Below are 17,631 nucleotides of genomic sequence, written 5' to 3' on the forward strand. Positions count from 1 at the left end.
TGGATGGAGTTTGAAGCTCTGTTTCCATTGTGGGGTTCTTGGTTTATGGCTCAGTGTGAAAATGCTGACCCATTGTATCTCTCCCTGTAGGGGCTGTCCTTGGTGCTGTCAGAAGGGGGATTGCGTGATGGAGAGGAAAAAGATCACCCTATGGAGGAAGATTCTGGTGACTCTGAACTCCTGCAGGGATACCAATGGCTGCTAAGAGACCTGCCGAGGTTGCCGTTGTTTGACAGTGTTAGGGCAACTACATCTCTTGCCTTGCAACAGGTAAAGGTGACTAAGAGCAGCTGGAGGTATTGCCGGGGAGGGGGCACAGGGGTAGGAATGGCCTGCTCTGAAGGCAGAGTGTTCTCTGCCCTATTGATGCTAAACTGAACCAAAGGCATGTGTGTATATATTGGGATAAGGGGTGTTCCCTGACTTGTTAGAGCTTGTTGCCATTGTCTAATGATCTCTAATGGGAAAACTTCTCGTTCCAGGCCATCCACATGGAGACCGATCCTCAGACCATCAGTGCTTACTTGGTGTACCTTTCCCAGCACGCCCCCGTAGAGGACCAGGGGCAGCACAATGACCTTTCTCTGGTGAGAGAAGGGATTGAGTTCAGCCTTTCTGCCCTGTAATGACCACAGGCTTGTAACTTACAGATCTGTTGTAACTGACCTGGCGACTTGCTGTACAAACTTAGCCACCTGTTAATGAGTTTACAAGCCACCTGCGGAGGTCTCTTATTTCTTTTGTGTCTCTCACATTGGAAGCTAGACAGCACAACTTTTTGATTAGGGATGTGAGTAGCCAGCTTCAATAGGTCAGTGAATTTGAGACTACAGATTGGTTCCAAGATAAAATCCCAGCCCTGATAGAGAGCACAGTCTCTGAATCCAGCTGGAGAGTGTGTGCCATTAATAGTTAAACCTGCAGCCCTAGGTATATCATAAATATTGGGAAGTCGGGAGTGGGCCATAATAACCATGATAAGTCAGCCACATTTTCTAGTAACCAAAGCAGGAGTTCTGAATTCTTTAAAATGTCCTTTGAGCCATCTTGGGTAGTTGGCATCTTTCATTGTTCACAGATTTTACAGGGTGCTTTGCCAGCACTTTCTTGCTTTCCTGGGAGTTCTATGCTACTTTGGTGCTTTAGTGATAGGTACATGGATCCCATGGAGAATCCAGTGAATTGTTCTTTGCATCTGTGCTTGCTAACGGCCTCCTAGGCAGTCATGCGGGCTGGTCTCCATGCTCTCTCTGTGCTAGCCCATGTGTCTTTTAATAACAATCATAACTTCATTTAACAAAACTGATGGGATCTCCGAGTCTTCTAACAACAATAACAAACCTTCCACCTGACTTAAACCTGGTAACCCTCCCTGTGCTTTAGGGTGTATGGAAATTGGGATATGCCATAGCAGAGGGGGCATTGTCAAAGATTGCAGTTCCATTTTTAACATTCCTGTGGCCCTTATGTGATAAGATGGACGAGTGGACTGATCCAGGGCAGGACCAGGTGGACAAATAGCTTTTCCAGCAGAAAAGTTGGAGGAGGCTATGGAGTGAAGCAGGAGTGCCTGTATGAGACAGCATGCACATTTTCACAGGTCTCTTCTCCCTGCAGGATGTGGCCAGGCTCATAGTGGAACGCTCCACCATCATGTCTCACCTCTTCTCCAAACTCTCCTACGGTGCTGAGTCAGAGGCAGTGCTGGTTGCTCTGCTCTCCATCTTTTCTCGCTATGTTAAGCGCATGCGCCAGAGCAAGGAAGGCGAGGAGGTATACAGCTGGGTAAGCATCTTCCTCCATCCTCTCTGGGTCCTTCTCTCCTCCAGCTGTCTGTCTGTCTCTCTCTCATAGCATTCATATTTCTGTGCTCTCTTTCATGGTCACTCATTTTGCTTTCCTCTCCTGCAGTCTGAATCCCAAGATCAGGTGTTCCTTCGCTGGACTAGTGGGGAAACAGCCACTATGCACATCCTTGTGGTCCATGCGATGGTCATTCTGCTGACACTGGGACCCCCTCAAGGTTAGTAATGTGCACTGAAACTGAATCACGAGTCGCTGCTCTGAGTCATGGAGGTAACCACTTCCTCCAGCCTCCACTGTCTTGGAGAAAGAGGCAATTGGGTCCTCACCCTGCACTGCTCAGGAAACCAGGACACTTGAGAAGCTGCCTTCTTATGAGGCATCCCTGATATTGCTTGATACCCTCTGCAGTGTCCTCAGCTCCTAGCTGTCTGTAGCAAAGGCCATAACAAAACACCTCTGTTCAAAATTCTGCTTATGGCGTTTACATCTTTACTAGACACATCTAATACCTGGCTGTGTGACATATGTGGGGAAATAACTTGCATGCCACTCCTTGCAGTGAAATCGAGGAGCATGGACTCAGGAGTGTGACGTAGAGGGTGCCTCTCTTCTTGTTTTTTGCCACTTCCCCTCCACTCTGCCGGTTATGCCAGCTATGATGATCTATTCATTGTCCTCTCCTCCTCCCATCTGGGTGCTTTTAGCCACTCCAAATGTTGTGGGAACTTTGAAAGGCACAGAGGGGGAGGAAGGTGCCCAATTACCATTGACTAACTCCCCCTTTGGGCCTTTGAAAGTTATCTGGGCTTTAGTCCCAGTGCGTCACACCTTTCTCCCCTCCTGTCTCTTTGCCTGTAAGCTTTTTTGGGGCCACGAATGCCTATATTCTTCAGTGTTGCTGTTTGTTATAACTGGAGTGCCCAGCAGTGTGCTAGGTACCTCACAAACAAGGCATGTCTCTGCCACAAAGAGCTTGCATTCTAAATACTAGACTAGACAACAATTCAGAGCCGCAACCAGTGGAGGAGGAGTACGGGGAAGGGAGCGTGGGGCTTACAAATTCATCTTTTGTTGGATATGTTGCGAGCCTGTTAAAGTTACAGAGATGTACATGTTACTTTTCTCTCCAATTGCTTTAAGTACCTTGTCTGTGCTCAACAAATAACACAAAATATCGTAGGAACTGTTGGGAACATTTAAAATCCATTGCTCAGTTCAGCAGGTTATGTTCAAACATTGTTTTTTATCAGTAGCACCCAATTTTAAACAATACTGATGGGAATTCTCTCCCCCAGTGTAGTGTGAGAGTCAGGCCGTTTGGCATGTGGCTCATGTTCCCTCTTATCATTTAAACTTGTCTTCCGTTGCTGAAGCAGAATGGTTGTTCGCAGCTTCTTAGCAAGGAAGTGACCTGGTTTATGCTGAGTAGCGTGGGATATATCAGCGTGTATAAGGTGCATGTGGAATAACTTGTGTAACTGTTCTGGTTTACAGGGGAAGGTGACTTTTGCGCCTTGCTGGACATTTGGTTTCCAGAAAAGAAGCCTCTCCCCACTGCCTTTCTTGTTGACACTTCAGAGGAGGCCCTGCTGCTTCCTGACTGGCTGAAGCTGCGCATGATCCGCTCTGAGGTCCCTCGCCTAGTGGATGCAGGTGAGTGGGGTCCAGGGGACGTGCTGGGGGTTGGATTGTCAAAGCTGATGAAGGATTTGGAAATGCTGCATTGAAAAACTAGCCTGGATCTTTTGAGGTCTCAACCACCTTCATCCCATAGATTCTGTAGATACTGGTGGGGGGCCAAGAGATGAGTGGAACGCTCAGAATTAAAGGGGAGTGTCCTCCAGTTGTTAGCAGATATTGATTTATTTCTTTGCAGCAGTGGGGCTCCAAGCATCCAAGCACAGGCCTCTTGCCTTGCTTCACTAGGCTGTTTTCTAAAGGGCTTCTGTTGCCTTCAAATAGAGACGTAGGGACTTTGGGCTAGTCCAGGTGGGGATGTGTGTGTACTCTTCACTTACCGCTTACTGCTAGTCTGTGTTGCCTATATACAATCTGTTTCTCTTCTGGGGTGGGGTGCACTGGCATATGGGGATTAGTAGAAAGCATTTAAGTACTGTGGCTGACTAGATGATCCATCAGGCCCCAGCAGTTTAATCCAAGTGGAAGGTGAATAAACAGCAACATTCAATGGAGGGCGGAAGGGAGAGCCATCTAAGGCAGCTCTACTCCAACATCAAGCCCCCTGGCACAATGCAGGCTGTTGTTTCTGCTTACCTCTGAGTTCTGTCCATGCCTGTCTTGTGCTGATTGGCATTTGTAACAAACTGGGGAACTGTTCCACCTCTAAAGTCTTAGAAGGACTGTACTACCATCTTGAATATTGAGCCCTACCGTTTACTTTAAAGGCGGCAAGGCATGTGGAATTAGAGGGCGTTCCTTTGATTTAAACCAAATCAATTTCTATTCCTTTGACTGAATTAAGCAGCTGATAACATTATACATATGACCACTCGGGTGAGTGCATAGCACATGATAATGCTTTTAGCTGCAGTCACCTTTTAGCATCACATGGCTCTTCATTGCTGCCTCTTCCTTGCATTCAAAGGTTTTGTCCCTTCCTTACTAATATAATGACAGCTCTCTCTAGCCAGTGATTGAATTATTCAATAATTCCTGCCTACAGCCATCAACAGAGAGGGTGGCAGTTATTTTTAATACAAATGATCTGGTTCCTGAGGCTTTGATCAAATTAAATGGAGGATCAAATTAACCACTGAGTGAATTAACTGGAAGATGCAATAAGAAGGAAAATATGTGCAGATTCTGTACAGGGCAAAGAAAAAGCTGTAAGCAGCTGTCAGTGTTGGCTTGAGGCCCTGGACAGCCCTGTTAGTAAAGGTATCACGGATGGCATGTCCAAAACCACACGGATCTGCTAACGAACATGTCCTCCCATATGGGAATAACTCAGGAACCTGAGGATTCTGATTGGCCATGTCTGCATGTGTGTGTGTTTCAGCACTGCAGGATCTGGAACCGCAGCAATTGCTTCTCTTTGTTCAGTCTTTTGGGATCCCAGTCTCCAGTATGAGTAAACTCCTGCAGTACCTGGATCAGGCAGTATCCCACGACCCACAGACGCTGGAGCAGAACATCATGGATAAGAGTAAGATTTTAGGATTAGGCTGTCTAGGAATCTGTCTCTTTCTAGACCTGCTGTTTAAAACCTCCTTTCTTAGCTTGAATCATCCGGCAGCTTCCTTGAGGATCTAAGATAGCGCAGCCCGACCTGGGTCAGGGCCATCTTGGCAGCCATTGCTATCCTTGAGCACCTGTCTGGGTCCCCTTGGGGTGTGTTTCCCAAGGGGGGAGCATTTTCTAGCTTGGCTTTTGAGAGATTGGGGCTTGTTTGGGGTGATTCCTGGCTGTCTCAGAAACAGGGTTTGTTCCTGCTGGGGTTTTTCTGCTTACTCACAATGCATTGGGGGTGTAAATTCCCTCCAGAATGGGAGCTGTGCAAATGGTAGCATCTTATAGTCAGCTTCATGTTTTGTCCTTTTTCAGATTACATGGCTCATCTCGTAGAGGTTCAGCATGAGAGAGGAGCTACGGGGGGGCAGACCTTCCACTCCCTGCTCACCACCTCCCTACCAACACGCAGAGGTATTGCACAACATACACTAATCACTCACAGCAAAAAACTGATGAATCTTCCATTTCAGCCTGGCTCAGGCCCAGGTCCAGTCTGTCTTTCCAAGTGTGAATTGCTTTGTTGTCTTTCAGCCTGCTCCCAGGGTGAAAGAGGAAATCAGTCCCTTTCCTGCACACAGCTCCAGCAGTGGACACCAGCCCCAGCTAGAACTCCTGCCGCTTCACTCCTGGGCTAGGAAAAGAATTCTGGTTTCTCTGGAGGATTTTATTACAACAAATTCTGCCCTCAATTTCTTCTTCATGTTGTTTAGCTCCTCTTGTTTGGTCTAAGGAGAAAAAGCTGCTATTTACTTTTCTGTTGGTTTGGGGTCTGTAAAATGGCCAAATCTCTTCATTTGGGCCCTAACTGGAGACACTTGCCTATAACAGTGTTTCTTTTATCTCTCTGCAGACAGTGCAGACACTCCAAGGCCAAAAACTAGTCCTGAGACCCCACAAGGACAGGGTAGGATCCGGGCCTTGACTCAGATCCGGGTCCTGGGTCCTGAGGATGACCTGGCAGGCATGTTTCTTCAGGTATTGGTACTTCATCTGTTATTTAGAGAATAGGTTTGTCTGCAGCTGCTCCCTTCTATATCCCTGGTCCCCGCAGCTGCAGTGCCTTTTCCAGACCCAACATCTACACTCAAATGCTTGGCTTGATGAACACCTGCTTTCACAGTGCATCAAGGAAGTGAGCCATAAGCCTTGGATGGTGGGGGCCATGCTGTTCTAAAGATAATGGGGTTAATGGTGGAAAACTCTTATGGTTAGAGTGTGAGGTTGAGATCCAGTTTTGCCACTGTTAGTAGTTTTATGGGCAAGTCACTTAACTGCTCTGTGCCTCGGTTTCCCTATCTCTGTGACCCTACCTCTGAGGCTTAATTGTAAATATTTGTGAAGTGCTTGTGGGTCCTTGGACAATAGTGGCTGTGTAAATGCAGGGTATTAGCATCAGTAGTCTTATTTGATCTATATAGACACTGCTTTGCCTGTTCCTCCCTAGGTCCCTAAAGTATTTGGAAAGCAGGTACTTTTCGGTCCCCTCTAGTGTGTGCTGTCAGAGCCAAGTGTGGATTCTCCATGTCAGGGAACAACCATATGTAACTAGTCCCCTGATGCAATAGCTGTTACTGTGCAAATGGTCCTTTTCTTTGTTAGTTCTCATACAAGCATGTGGTCTTTCAATATTCTGTCAGCTGTTCCCACTGAATCCGGATCCCCGGTGGCAGAATTCGAACCCACGCCCGATCTCCCTGGCGTTACAGCAGGCCCTGGGTCAGGAATTGGCTTGCATCCGCCAAGGGAACACACAGGTGACAGGGGTTACAGTGCATCTGCTCCAGGCAGTGGCAGCGTTGATGAACTCTCCGCATAGCGGATCTCTGGTGATGGCCATGCACCGAAACCACTTTATTTCCTGTCCACTGATGCGTCAACTGTACCAGTACCAGGTGAGCCGCGTGGGAGGAGGCTCCTGTCTAGCATGGAGTTGGGGGCAGAGGGGAAGGGAGCAGTTAAGCTCAGACCACTTAGAAAACCAAGAGCCTTTAGCACTGGCAGCCTTGTTCTTGGGGACTGGTAACTGCAGTACAGCCACACCCTAGAATAGCCTTCAGAGCAGGGAGAGGTTTACCTTATGAGATATGCTGAAAACAACGAGGGTCCTGTAGCACTTCAAAGATTAACAAATTTCTGCAGGCATAAGCTTTCGTGGGCTGCAACCCACTTCGTCAGATACAAGAAATAAAAATCAGATAGGAGGTATATATATACATCCAAGGGTAAGAAACAACAATGGGGAGGGTAGGTGTAAACAAAGTCCATTCATTTAGAGTAGATGAGGCCTATACATAATCATTGATTGAAGGAAGGCATTGGACTAGATCTGTGCAGTTGTTCTGCATTCTTGTGAGTGAGTCCTTCCAGACCTGCACTGGGGTGATATAGGCCACAGAGCTGACATTGAGTGAGCTGGGGTTCCAGTAGCCTGTCTGTTGTATGTGTCCATACATGCCGTGGTTGGAGGAGAGGGGATATTGCCTTGTCATCTTCCTACAGACACTCACCACCATGTGGCCACTCAGCTACTCCTTCCCTAGCTTCACACCTGTCACTTTTGGTGTTCTCTCCCCAGCGCTGCGTACCTCAGGACACAGCCTTCTCCTCGCTCTTCTTTAAAGTCCTCATGCAGATGCTGCAGTGGCTGGAGAATCCTGCTGTGGAAGATGGACCTCTGCGTGCTCAGCTCAAGTCCTTTGCTGTGCAGTACTCTTCAAGGCATAGGATCAATGATGGTAAGCAGAGTCTGCAGCCCAGAGTAGACATAGTAGGACAGAGAAGGGTCAAAATCAGAACCTGATCCTGAGTTCAATGTAGCTGTTTTTCCACCCCCTTTCTGAGACTGAAATGGGGTGGGTTGTCATTGTTTGTGTGTGATGAGCCATATAGAAATGCTCAAGACTGATAAAGAAAGGAGGAGGTTAGATTGGCCTCATGTCCATGTGTTGTTAGAGTGGCATTAATAGGGACAGGACACAGCCAAATGTTTAATCATTAGGAGGATTTGCGATGAAGACTCATTACCTGATGGCTTCTTAGAGAGCAGGGTAAAGGGTTGGGCAGATCTCAGGACTGTGGAAATCAGAGATGATGATGTGTAGGTAGTGTCCTGGATTTAACACAGGCAAGAGACGGCAAGGTGAAACAATCCCACACCATTGTTTATTTTGCTGTCCATCATCTGGTCAATATTCCAAGGCAGAGGGATCTGGAGAGCATAGCCAAAAACTCAAGCTTAAGGTTTGGACTTAAGTGCCTTTGGGATGACCATAAGGTCTTCTAGCCATATGTGCGTGTGATACTGGCACCAGCACTCTCAGTTGGGGAGTTTGGATGGGAATGAAAGTGCTAGAGTGTGCAGGTTTCCAGTGTTAAGCTCTTGGAGAGAGGAGTCATGTGAAGTGTTTGTATGAAAGAAGCCACAGCAAGGCTGGCTGAATGACAGAAGGAGATGACTGGTGCGCCTTCGTGGTACTGATGCTGAGATTCCCTACAGTTCGAGGTGGGTTCCTGCACCTAGCAGAAGCCCTGGCATTTCGTCGGGATCCTGATATGATCAGCTCCACTGTACGGGCCATCATTGCAACCCTGAAATCTGGAGAGAAGTGTAACGTGGAGCCAGAACTCATCAACAAAGGTACATCCATCCTTCTGCCCTGCCTTGGGGAACTGCCATTGGTATTGATGACTTAACAGAGATGTGCATGCTTGCTCCACTGCTTGGTGGGAGTGCAGAGCTGGGGAGACTGCCTTTGCTCTCCTGGATCAAGGATTCTGACACGTAAGGTTGCTGTCTCCTTGTATTGCATTCTGTCATATTGGTTTATACGCTGGTTGGGGCAGGAACTGAGGTGCACAGCATGCTGCTGGGTGCTGCCCCCATAGTAAATAATAGCGTGCCTATAACTTGTGTATAAAGAAGGCAGTTCCAAGACTGCCCTCTCCCTTACTGAGATTCACTCTAAGAGAGTAAAATACTAAGCGGCTTCATGAAAGACAATCATCTGGTTCACCAACTCCTCGCTGCCTCCCAAAGCCTCTGAGAGAAGTCTCTTTCTCCCTCTTCTAGTCCTTCAAGGTCTGATTGAAACACGCTCTCCTTACCTGGAGGAGCTTCTGACTGTTCTCTTCTCGGTTACCATTGAGACCACAGCCAGGTTTCCTGCCATGAGACCAATTGCTGTGGTGAGCTCCCTGCTGCTCCAGGAGAAAGAGGAGGCGCCGGTGAAGAAGGAGCTGGATAGCAGCAGGTGAGTCTTGGGCTGGTTGGTATTGGTTGCTCTGTCTGGTTTTGTGGCACCGTTACTGATGTTTGCTTTGTGCTCTCCTTAGTGATGAAGCTGCTCGTCTAGGGCCCACCTCAGGCCTTCTCAATGACTGGCTGGAGATGCTGGACCCTGAAGTAATCAGCAGTTGCCCAGACCTCCAGCAAAAATTGCTGTTCTCTTGGAACAAGGTAAGAATCTCTTAGCCAGGAATGAATCTTAAATGGAAGCCCCTTTCTTGAGCCCCAGCCTTCAAGTGTGAATTCTCCAGTCTGTTCACTGGACTAGCTGGTGGGTGAAGGGGGTTATTCTGGTCTACTGATAAGGGCACACAATACATAGTGATGCCAGTTCCAGAGCGGGACAGTCTGGCCAGGTCTACACTTACCTGAAAATTCAGTGGCAGTTGACAGGAGTTACACAAGCTACGCAGAGTAGCTTAGATAACTCCCGTTGACTTCTGAAGTTCCATGGTGCGCGGCATCTTCACTGCGCTGCGCCAATGGGAAATGTGTTCCCATCGATGCAGTGCTATACCACTTGAGGGGGTGCTTTTAGTGCGTCGACTTCCGGATCGATTGAGCGGCTCTTCACTGACTGATCAATGAATCCAGAAAGATCAATCTGAAGTCAGTGTGTACATGGCCTCTGTCTCTAAGGAGGACCCACAGTGAATTCTCTGGGTGGGATTTTGCACTCCATATCATTGCCATACTGGAATCCTTGCGTTTCTGTAGCCCTTCATCCCAGGCTGTCCCAGCATTGTACAGATATCAGTTACTGAGTCCCCAGCAGAACTGGGGGCTAGGTTTTCTGACCATGTTACAGATGGGCAAACAGGTTTGGAGTGGGTAAGCGACTTGCCCAGGAACACACAGGGCCAGAGCCAAAGCCAAGACTGGAACCGAGGAGTCTTGGCTTCTGATAACTAACTGTTAGCTTCACTGCTCCTCTAATCCTATGTCCTCGTTTTTCATGATCCATGCACAATCTATATCCTCTGTTCTGGTGTATCTGAGCCCTCCTGTACTACTACTGCCCCTTCCACCTCAGTGTCCTATAATGGATTTATATTTTCATCTCTCCCTGTTCTCTCCAGACTAAAGGTTATTCTGGGTCCCAGGTGCCCTCTTTTCGCCCATATCTGTTGGCTCTCCTAACTCACCAGTCCAGCTGGACCACGCTGCACCAGTGCATCCGGATTCTACTATGCAAAAACCGGGAGCAAAGGTGAGTCTTTCAGGTACCAATATTATATCTGCAGACATTCCCGTCTTCCAAAACACTAGTGATCTTTAGAATCATCAGCAAGTGTGTGTGTCTACATCGACTCCGGGCTATGGTGTCTCTAATCTCAAACTTGCTCTTAAACCTATTGAAATTTTTCTGTCTTCTGGCAGGTTTGACCCGACTGCATCCTTGGATTTCTTGTGGGCCTGCATTCACATCCCTCGAATCTGGCAGGGAAGGGACCAGAGAACTCCTCAGGTAGTGGTTTAAATCCTGCACAGTCCCTCTCAGGATGGAAGAATGGTTTTCACATTGCCTGGTTTTCCATGGTGTCTAGGGGGATCAAGGCGTATAATAGCAGACTCGCTGCCTGCAGCTCAGCAGGTTTGTAATCTGCTGTGCTACAATTACACATGGAGATGGTGGGTCGCAGTTTTGGTTCAAAACTGGTGCAAATGTAAATTTGCCCAGCTGTAAACCTTTCACTGCAGCAAAATAAGTGTCTGGTTGTAGCTCCTGCGGAGACCGTTGTAGTGAAAATGTAGCTACATAGCTACTCCTTTGCAGAACTAGCTGCACAGTAGGCAACTACTGATAGAATGAAAGAATAATTCCTTCTTTGGGTTGGGAAGTGCAAGCCACCCCCAATGGAGAGCTCTTTGTCCCAGTTTGTGTTAGTGGATGAATTGTAAGTTCCTTTCTAGCCAGATGCCAAGGGATGGAAGTAGATGCATTGTGAGAAATTGGGGCACAGGAGGGAGGTGTGAAGCCCCTCATCTTTGGGGGGTGAGGGATTATGTCTTACCTGGTTTCCTCACCTGGGCATAGTGCAATTTTTAAGCCAGGCACAAAGGGAGTTTTTGTCATGTAAAAGCTTCTCTTCCTGTTTGAGAGCATGTGGCTAAGGTTATGGGCCAGACCTTGCCCCTGGACTCACCTTGAGAGAGTCTGTTCTGTGTTACAGAAACGTCGAGAGGAGTTTGTGCTCCAGTTAAAGGCGCCGGAGTTGATCAGTTTGGTGGAGCTGATCTTGGCCGAGTCGGAAACCAGAAGCCAGAATACAGAAGAAGCCTCCTGCACGCTCATTCAATCACGGCTACCCCTGTTGCTCAGTTGTTGTCATGGAGACCTAGAGAGCATTAAAAAAGTAACAGAATATCTGACGGACTGTGTCCAGCAGTGGGGCAACAGGTGAGGATGTAGAAATGAATGGCAGCTCAGCGTGCACTCAGCACAGTTATTTAGGTGGCTGTTTGGGCAACCAAGTGACTCAAATGAGGCTTGCCAGGGCTGCTTTGTTAGGATTTCAGAATGCAGCTAGAAACTGCCCAGTACGTTTCCAAGCTAACACAAATTAACATTTTAACCCTGAAGCGCTGTTGTGATCACGAAGGTGACTGAATGTGACACAATGGGCATCTATATTTCTCTCTCCTATAATTCAGGATCAGATTGCTCCATTTTACAGGCTGCCAGCCCTGCAGCCCACCACCTGGACCGGGAAGTAAAGTGTTGTTCTCTCTACCTGTTAAATCATCACTAGTAATCCATTCTGTAGCTGGAACTGAGCTGTTTTGATGATTGTGCTGAAGGCAGAACGTTCTCTCTAGCTATATGGGCTCTGCAGTGCTAACAGGAAGAGAGCACATATATGTCAGTAAATCAAGTCGATCTAAATCCTAGACTCATCCATGGTAGAGCTGGAAAAGACTTTCTAGGTTATCTGGTCTGTCCCCCTGCTGATGCAGGATATGACTCAACCACGTGGAGCGCAGGTGTGCTAAGTCAGAATGGGCCATTTTATATAATCACTTTTGACAATTACTTTTTAAATGAGGAATTCTCTTTTTGATGGTGGGACTTGCCTTTTAAAGACTCGTGTCGTGCAGCAACTCATCTTTCTGGGACTTTAAGAGGGCTTGCTGGTTGCCATATGCCCAGTGGCAGCTTTGAAATTGCACTACTTTCTGCTAGAGAATCGGAGGCTGTCTCACTGGAAAGCCCTATAGAACTGCTCTGAAAAGGCAAGCAGATCAAGTGAGGCTATCTAAGAGTGAAGTGCTATTAAGACAGCAACACGGTGGTAGTTATAGTCATTTGCCTCTAGCTGTTTAGTATGTGCAGCTGGGGAAGAGCTGAATTTGGATATTAATAAGGCCTCTGTTACACACCAGACACTCTCTCCCTGGCCTAGAGATGTAACCATGCATTGTCATCTCTTTTCTCTTTCAGCTCAGTGGGAAAACGCTGCCAGGACCTTCTCCTGCAGATCTACCTGCAGCTGCCAGATCTCCTCGTGCCCGTGCCTGAGACCCTGCTGACCAGGGAAGGGGCCGCAGACAGCAGCACCTGCAAGGTTAGGAGTAAAGGGACATGAAAGCAATAGAGTAACCTTCTCCGTTCTTTAAATCCACGTGACGAGCATGGGAGCTGAGTTGACATGCAGGTTGCAAAGAGAACAGACACACTTGCCTTGGACTATAACCCCCTTCAACTTGATCCCATGTGGAGCTCCCACCCTCTGCTTGTCTCATCTCCAAAACACACTGGACTTGAACATTTTGTCTGGTGTAAACCAAGGCAGTATAAAGACTGCAGGTTTTTTTTCTATGTGATAAAGGCTTAATTAACACTCCTGCATTCTCCCAGGTTGTGTTAGGCCCTTATTATTATCTGAGTAGAAGAAATGTGCAGCCTTCAGTTCCTGCTTTGATGCTGTTAGTGACGTGGGACTGTAGATCCCTTGCTAGTTGGAACATTGATAGCTTATCCCAAATCTTACCTGAAAATCCAATTTAATTTTCTCTCCCTAGTTAAAAGGAAATTTGAAACCCCCATTGATAGGCTGAAGACTTGCTCCTCCAGCTTTAAGCCACTGAACTTTGTTCTATTAACTGTGATTCTTTCTAGCTCGATGCCCTGGTTCACAGATTCATCACCCTCCTCGCAGAGGCCAGCGATTCCAAGTCAGCTGAGAGCCGCGTGTGGGATGCAAACATGGCATGCAGGAAGCTAGCTGTGGCTCACCCCATCCTTCTGCTTAGGTAATGCCCTTCTCCCCCTTCTCTTCACCGGGCCTGTGGCTGGAGCCTTTTCAGCTGGACCTCTATGTCACTGTTATAGCACCTGATTATAGCACTGGAACATGCCCACGCATAGAAGAAATTATATGGGCAGTAGACCCACCTTAGCAATTTGCTGACTGTCTTTTCTGATGAGGCAATGCCTCTGCTCGTAAAGGATTCTCTTGGAAGTGGGCATCAGAGAAGAGAAATGGGGTGGAAAGGGGATTTTTCTGGTCGTGGACATCAGGAGCCGAGCATGAAATCTTGCTGAGTAAGGAGAGGAGTATCTTCCTAGGGATAAGCTGAATATTTTATGGTTGATTCTGTTCCCCAGTTGCTCTGGGAAGGCATTGGAATTGAATGCTCTACTTCTGCATTTCAGGCACTTGCCAATGATCGCAGCTCTGCTTCATGGGCGGGTTCATCTCAATTTCCAGGAGTTTCGACAACAGAACCACCTAACTTTCTTCATCCATGTCTTGGGGATCCTGGAGCTACTTCAGCCACAGGTGTTCCAGAGTGAGCACCAGGGGGCGCTATGGGACTGTCTTCTCTCCTTCATTCGCCTGCTGCTGGTAGGAGAAAGTTACCTTTTATAGACTACATACAGCCAGCCATCCACTAGGGAGGGAAGTTGGTATCTGACCATCTCAGGGTTCTCTGTATCATACTTTACACACGTGTATACTGTGTGTGCACGTACAAGTACATGGCAGTGTTCATGAATGGGACGGACAGCACATGGACTTTCACAGTCTTCACCTGCGTGTCAGTGCTTCCGGTTAAGTGTGGTCTCCCTCCCTCCTTCCCTGCAGAATTACAGGAAGTCCTCCCGTCACCTGGCCGCCTTCATCACCAAGTTCGTCCAGTTTATTCACAAGTACATCACGTGCAATGCGCAGGCAGCTGTGTCTTTCCTGCAGAAACATTCTGATCCGCTCCAGTAAGTGTTCTCTTCCGAGCTCACTCCTGTTGCTCTGGTGTCTCCCAGCTATGACTGCTCAGCTACCTGGCATGAATTGGCTGCCAGCAAATTCAGGCGTTTCTGCAGACGCCCAGACAAAGGGCCATTTGTTGGGATTGCTGTCCACCTTAAAAGTAAATAAATTGCTGAAGTCACGGTGATCTAACCAGATACAAGACAACAAGGGCAAAGTTACTATTTGGCTTTTATTGCAGTGCTTTTCACTTAGTGCTTTAAAAAGTTACATTAGCAATAGTATCCCTTTTACAGATGGGAAACGAGGGACAGGACAGTTAAGTGACTGTCTGCAGTTCACACAGAAGCCAGTAATAGAACCCAGGTTTCCTAACTCACATGCGTGGGACACTGCATGGATCACTGCATGTTTCCAGGCAGGCAGCAGCAGCAGCAGAGTTCTGCAAGTACAGGGCCCCACTTGGCGGGAGGGAGCTAGAGTTGCCATAGCTGCATCAGTAGTTCTGGCTACTGTCTGTTTTCTGTCTTGTCTGCTGACACCTCTTTGTCTGCTACTTGATTCCTTCTTCTCTACCCTTTATTCTCCTTCCCCCACAGTTACTGAAACTAATCTCTGCTCCTCTGCCCCATATGTTCACATTCATACATGCACTTAGCTGTTCCTTCTCCTCAAATCCCTATGTTGAGCTGATTATTACTGTTTTATGCCAGAGATGCCTTTTCTTTCACCATAGTGACCTGTCATCAGATAACAGTGACCTAGTGATGTTGAAATCTCTCCTGGCTGGGCTGAGCTTGCCCAGTAAGAGTGGGGTCTTGGACAGAGGCTCTGAAGAAGAAAAGGATGGTGAGTGTGTGTAACTCTGGGTTAGACTGGTGATCCCTACCCCACCTGTGGTATGTTTAGGAACTCTGTGGACTGCATCCTGTGCTATGCACTCCCAGCCCTAATAGGTCAGTGAAGGGGGGAAGGAAAGGTGCTGAGAGTGCAGGTTGTGTCCTCCTAGACATTCCTGTGAGGAACTGGTCAGCAGTGGTGAAACCAATGCCTGGGAAGGCTTAAATGCTGACTTCTCACTTGTCATAACTCTCTCAGAGCTTCCCAGTGTGGTGGAACAGCACCAACGTATATATTGCTAGGGAGTCTTCTCTCCTCTACTTCTCTTCAGGCCAGTCCATCAGAAAGATCTCCTAAGGATATATCGGATCCATCCCCGTTCATAGACATCACCCCGACTTCTTATAGGATTGTACCTTAGGAAATGTTTTGGGTGTTACAGGTGCCAAGGATAGTTATACCTCTCCCTTCCCTCTCTCTGGTCAGGAGCAGATGCCCTAGGAAGGTTAAAGAAGGCATTGGGGACTATGGGCAGTGATGTAATCCATTGGCTGAGAATGCCAGACTTGCCTTCATTTTAAATGTGCAGAGAATGCCTGTGAGTTAACTACTTCTCTCTGTCCCAGATGAAGCAGCCGCGGGCTCTCTGCCCCTGGTCAGTGTGTCCCTCTTCACTCCCCTCACTCCAGCGGAAATGGCCCCATACACAAAGAGACTTTCCAGGGGCCAGACTGTGGAAGGTAAGTGGGGACAGCTTTCCCAGAGCACCTCATGGACTTCACAGACAGGAATCACTCTACCCACCTCCTCTTGGTTAGCACATGGTAGCTGCTCCCGGCATCACTTCCTGAGAACATAAGACAAAAACTACAGGGAGCATACAGAAAAAAAAATCAACTGAACTGGTTTTTGGCTGGGCGTCCAGCAGCTGGACAAGTTCATCTAGAATTGAAACCATAGCCTGTGGTCTTCTAAACCATGTTGGGGTCTGAGGCCTTATATATAGATCACTCACTGTTACAGTAGAAATGGATCCAGAACTTAAATTTTCCACAGACAGCAATGCTAGCAGCTAATGCAGCCTCTCCTGTGGCAGTTGTGAAAGGGTTGATCCATACTAGGGACTGGAGCACCCTTCTGAGGTCCTCTTTGAAGCATCATCGCTGTCCTTTAGCTTTGCATGCCAAGTTGAAAGACTTTAGAGCTCAGCAGAGGACTCTTGTGTTTAGAGACAGATGTTTTGAGGCTTTGATGGCTGCACGGGGTTGGATCAGTGAAGTTAGGTTACCCTTTTCAATCTGTGACTTCCCCCCCAGATATCCTGGAAGTGCTGAGTGACGTTGATGAGATGTCCAGACGGAGACCAGAAATTCTCTCCTTTTTTGCTGTGAGTATAAGTAGCTCAGAAGTTGACAGTGGAAGTTCATTTGTTGGAATGCTGTCGCGGGGAATTCCTTGCAGCAGAGTCTTACCTTGCACAGCTTATGTAGGTTTTACTTTCCCTCTGCTTTATCAGGTCATTATCTGAGAAATTTATCAGGCCAGTTCTGAGGAATTACCTTCTCAGTTAGGTTAGGCCTTCAACTGCCATATGAGTGTGTGCACTAAGCCATTTACACATTACACACACACACACCCCCCTTCTGTCCATTATACTGGGTCCCTGTCAGTCACTGTATCTACCACCTTAGAGATTAACATCTCTCAACTCAAAGGAGCAGCTTCCAGTAGCACCAAACAACCACCCCTAATATCAGCCTAGAGAGAAAGGGGAACAGTTCTGCAGGAAACACTTAGATGAAGGGCCAGGGAAATGGTTATAGATCCAATTGCCCTGTATAGAGCAAGATAATTTTTGTGCGAAGAGATCCAGGCAAACCACTTTGGGTGCTTAAATCATCCAGAACTGACTGATCCTTCTTACAGATCAAAATCCCTGCATGTCTCCCGAGCTCAGCATTAACCTGCTGGATATATGGTTAGCAGGCTGGAGCAGTGCCACACGGGTGTAATGTGAGTCTGAAGGGTTTGTTCTCTGTGTCACCATGTGATCTCTTGCTGATCAGTATTGTCTCCTCTCAGACTAACCTGCAAAGATTGATGAGCTCTTCAGAAGAGTCCTGCCGGAATCTGGCCTTCAGCCTGGCTCTGCGCTCAATTCAGAACAACCCCAGGTGAGAAATGGCATGCTTCTGAGTCACTTCCTCCTCTGTCAGCGATGTGCCCTGCATTGTC

The 17,631-nt window shown here is 47.6% G+C and overlaps 1 protein-coding gene across 1 annotated transcript in view; it reads left to right on the plus strand.

Annotated features, from left to right (window-relative positions):
• Positions 1 to 17,631, plus strand: part of INTS1 (integrator complex subunit 1) — a 34,212-nt gene that overhangs the window by 12,812 nt on the left and 3,769 nt on the right. The window contains exons 22-45 of the mRNA XM_067550875.1: positions 91 to 270; positions 483 to 587; positions 1,618 to 1,785; positions 1,912 to 2,023; positions 3,301 to 3,459; positions 4,826 to 4,972; positions 5,371 to 5,469; positions 5,909 to 6,033; positions 6,696 to 6,950; positions 7,634 to 7,793; positions 8,555 to 8,695; positions 9,128 to 9,308; positions 9,391 to 9,514; positions 10,423 to 10,553; positions 10,724 to 10,811; positions 11,518 to 11,744; positions 12,786 to 12,909; positions 13,464 to 13,597; positions 14,001 to 14,193; positions 14,434 to 14,561; positions 15,293 to 15,405; positions 16,023 to 16,136; positions 16,713 to 16,783; positions 17,479 to 17,570. Coding sequence (XP_067406976.1) covers positions 91 to 270; positions 483 to 587; positions 1,618 to 1,785; positions 1,912 to 2,023; positions 3,301 to 3,459; positions 4,826 to 4,972; positions 5,371 to 5,469; positions 5,909 to 6,033; positions 6,696 to 6,950; positions 7,634 to 7,793; positions 8,555 to 8,695; positions 9,128 to 9,308; positions 9,391 to 9,514; positions 10,423 to 10,553; positions 10,724 to 10,811; positions 11,518 to 11,744; positions 12,786 to 12,909; positions 13,464 to 13,597; positions 14,001 to 14,193; positions 14,434 to 14,561; positions 15,293 to 15,405; positions 16,023 to 16,136; positions 16,713 to 16,783; positions 17,479 to 17,570 — 3,371 coding nt within the window. The remainder of the gene's footprint in view (positions 1 to 90; positions 271 to 482; positions 588 to 1,617; positions 1,786 to 1,911; positions 2,024 to 3,300; positions 3,460 to 4,825; positions 4,973 to 5,370; positions 5,470 to 5,908; positions 6,034 to 6,695; positions 6,951 to 7,633; positions 7,794 to 8,554; positions 8,696 to 9,127; positions 9,309 to 9,390; positions 9,515 to 10,422; positions 10,554 to 10,723; positions 10,812 to 11,517; positions 11,745 to 12,785; positions 12,910 to 13,463; positions 13,598 to 14,000; positions 14,194 to 14,433; positions 14,562 to 15,292; positions 15,406 to 16,022; positions 16,137 to 16,712; positions 16,784 to 17,478; positions 17,571 to 17,631) is intronic.

The sequence above is a fragment of the Emydura macquarii genome, unplaced genomic scaffold (assembly GCF_026122565.2).
Source record: "Emydura macquarii macquarii isolate MOO-44397 ecotype Brisbane River unplaced genomic scaffold, CSIRO-AGI_Emac_v2 contig_1348, whole genome shotgun sequence".
Classification (NCBI taxonomy): Eukaryota; Metazoa; Chordata; order Testudines; family Chelidae; genus Emydura; species Emydura macquarii.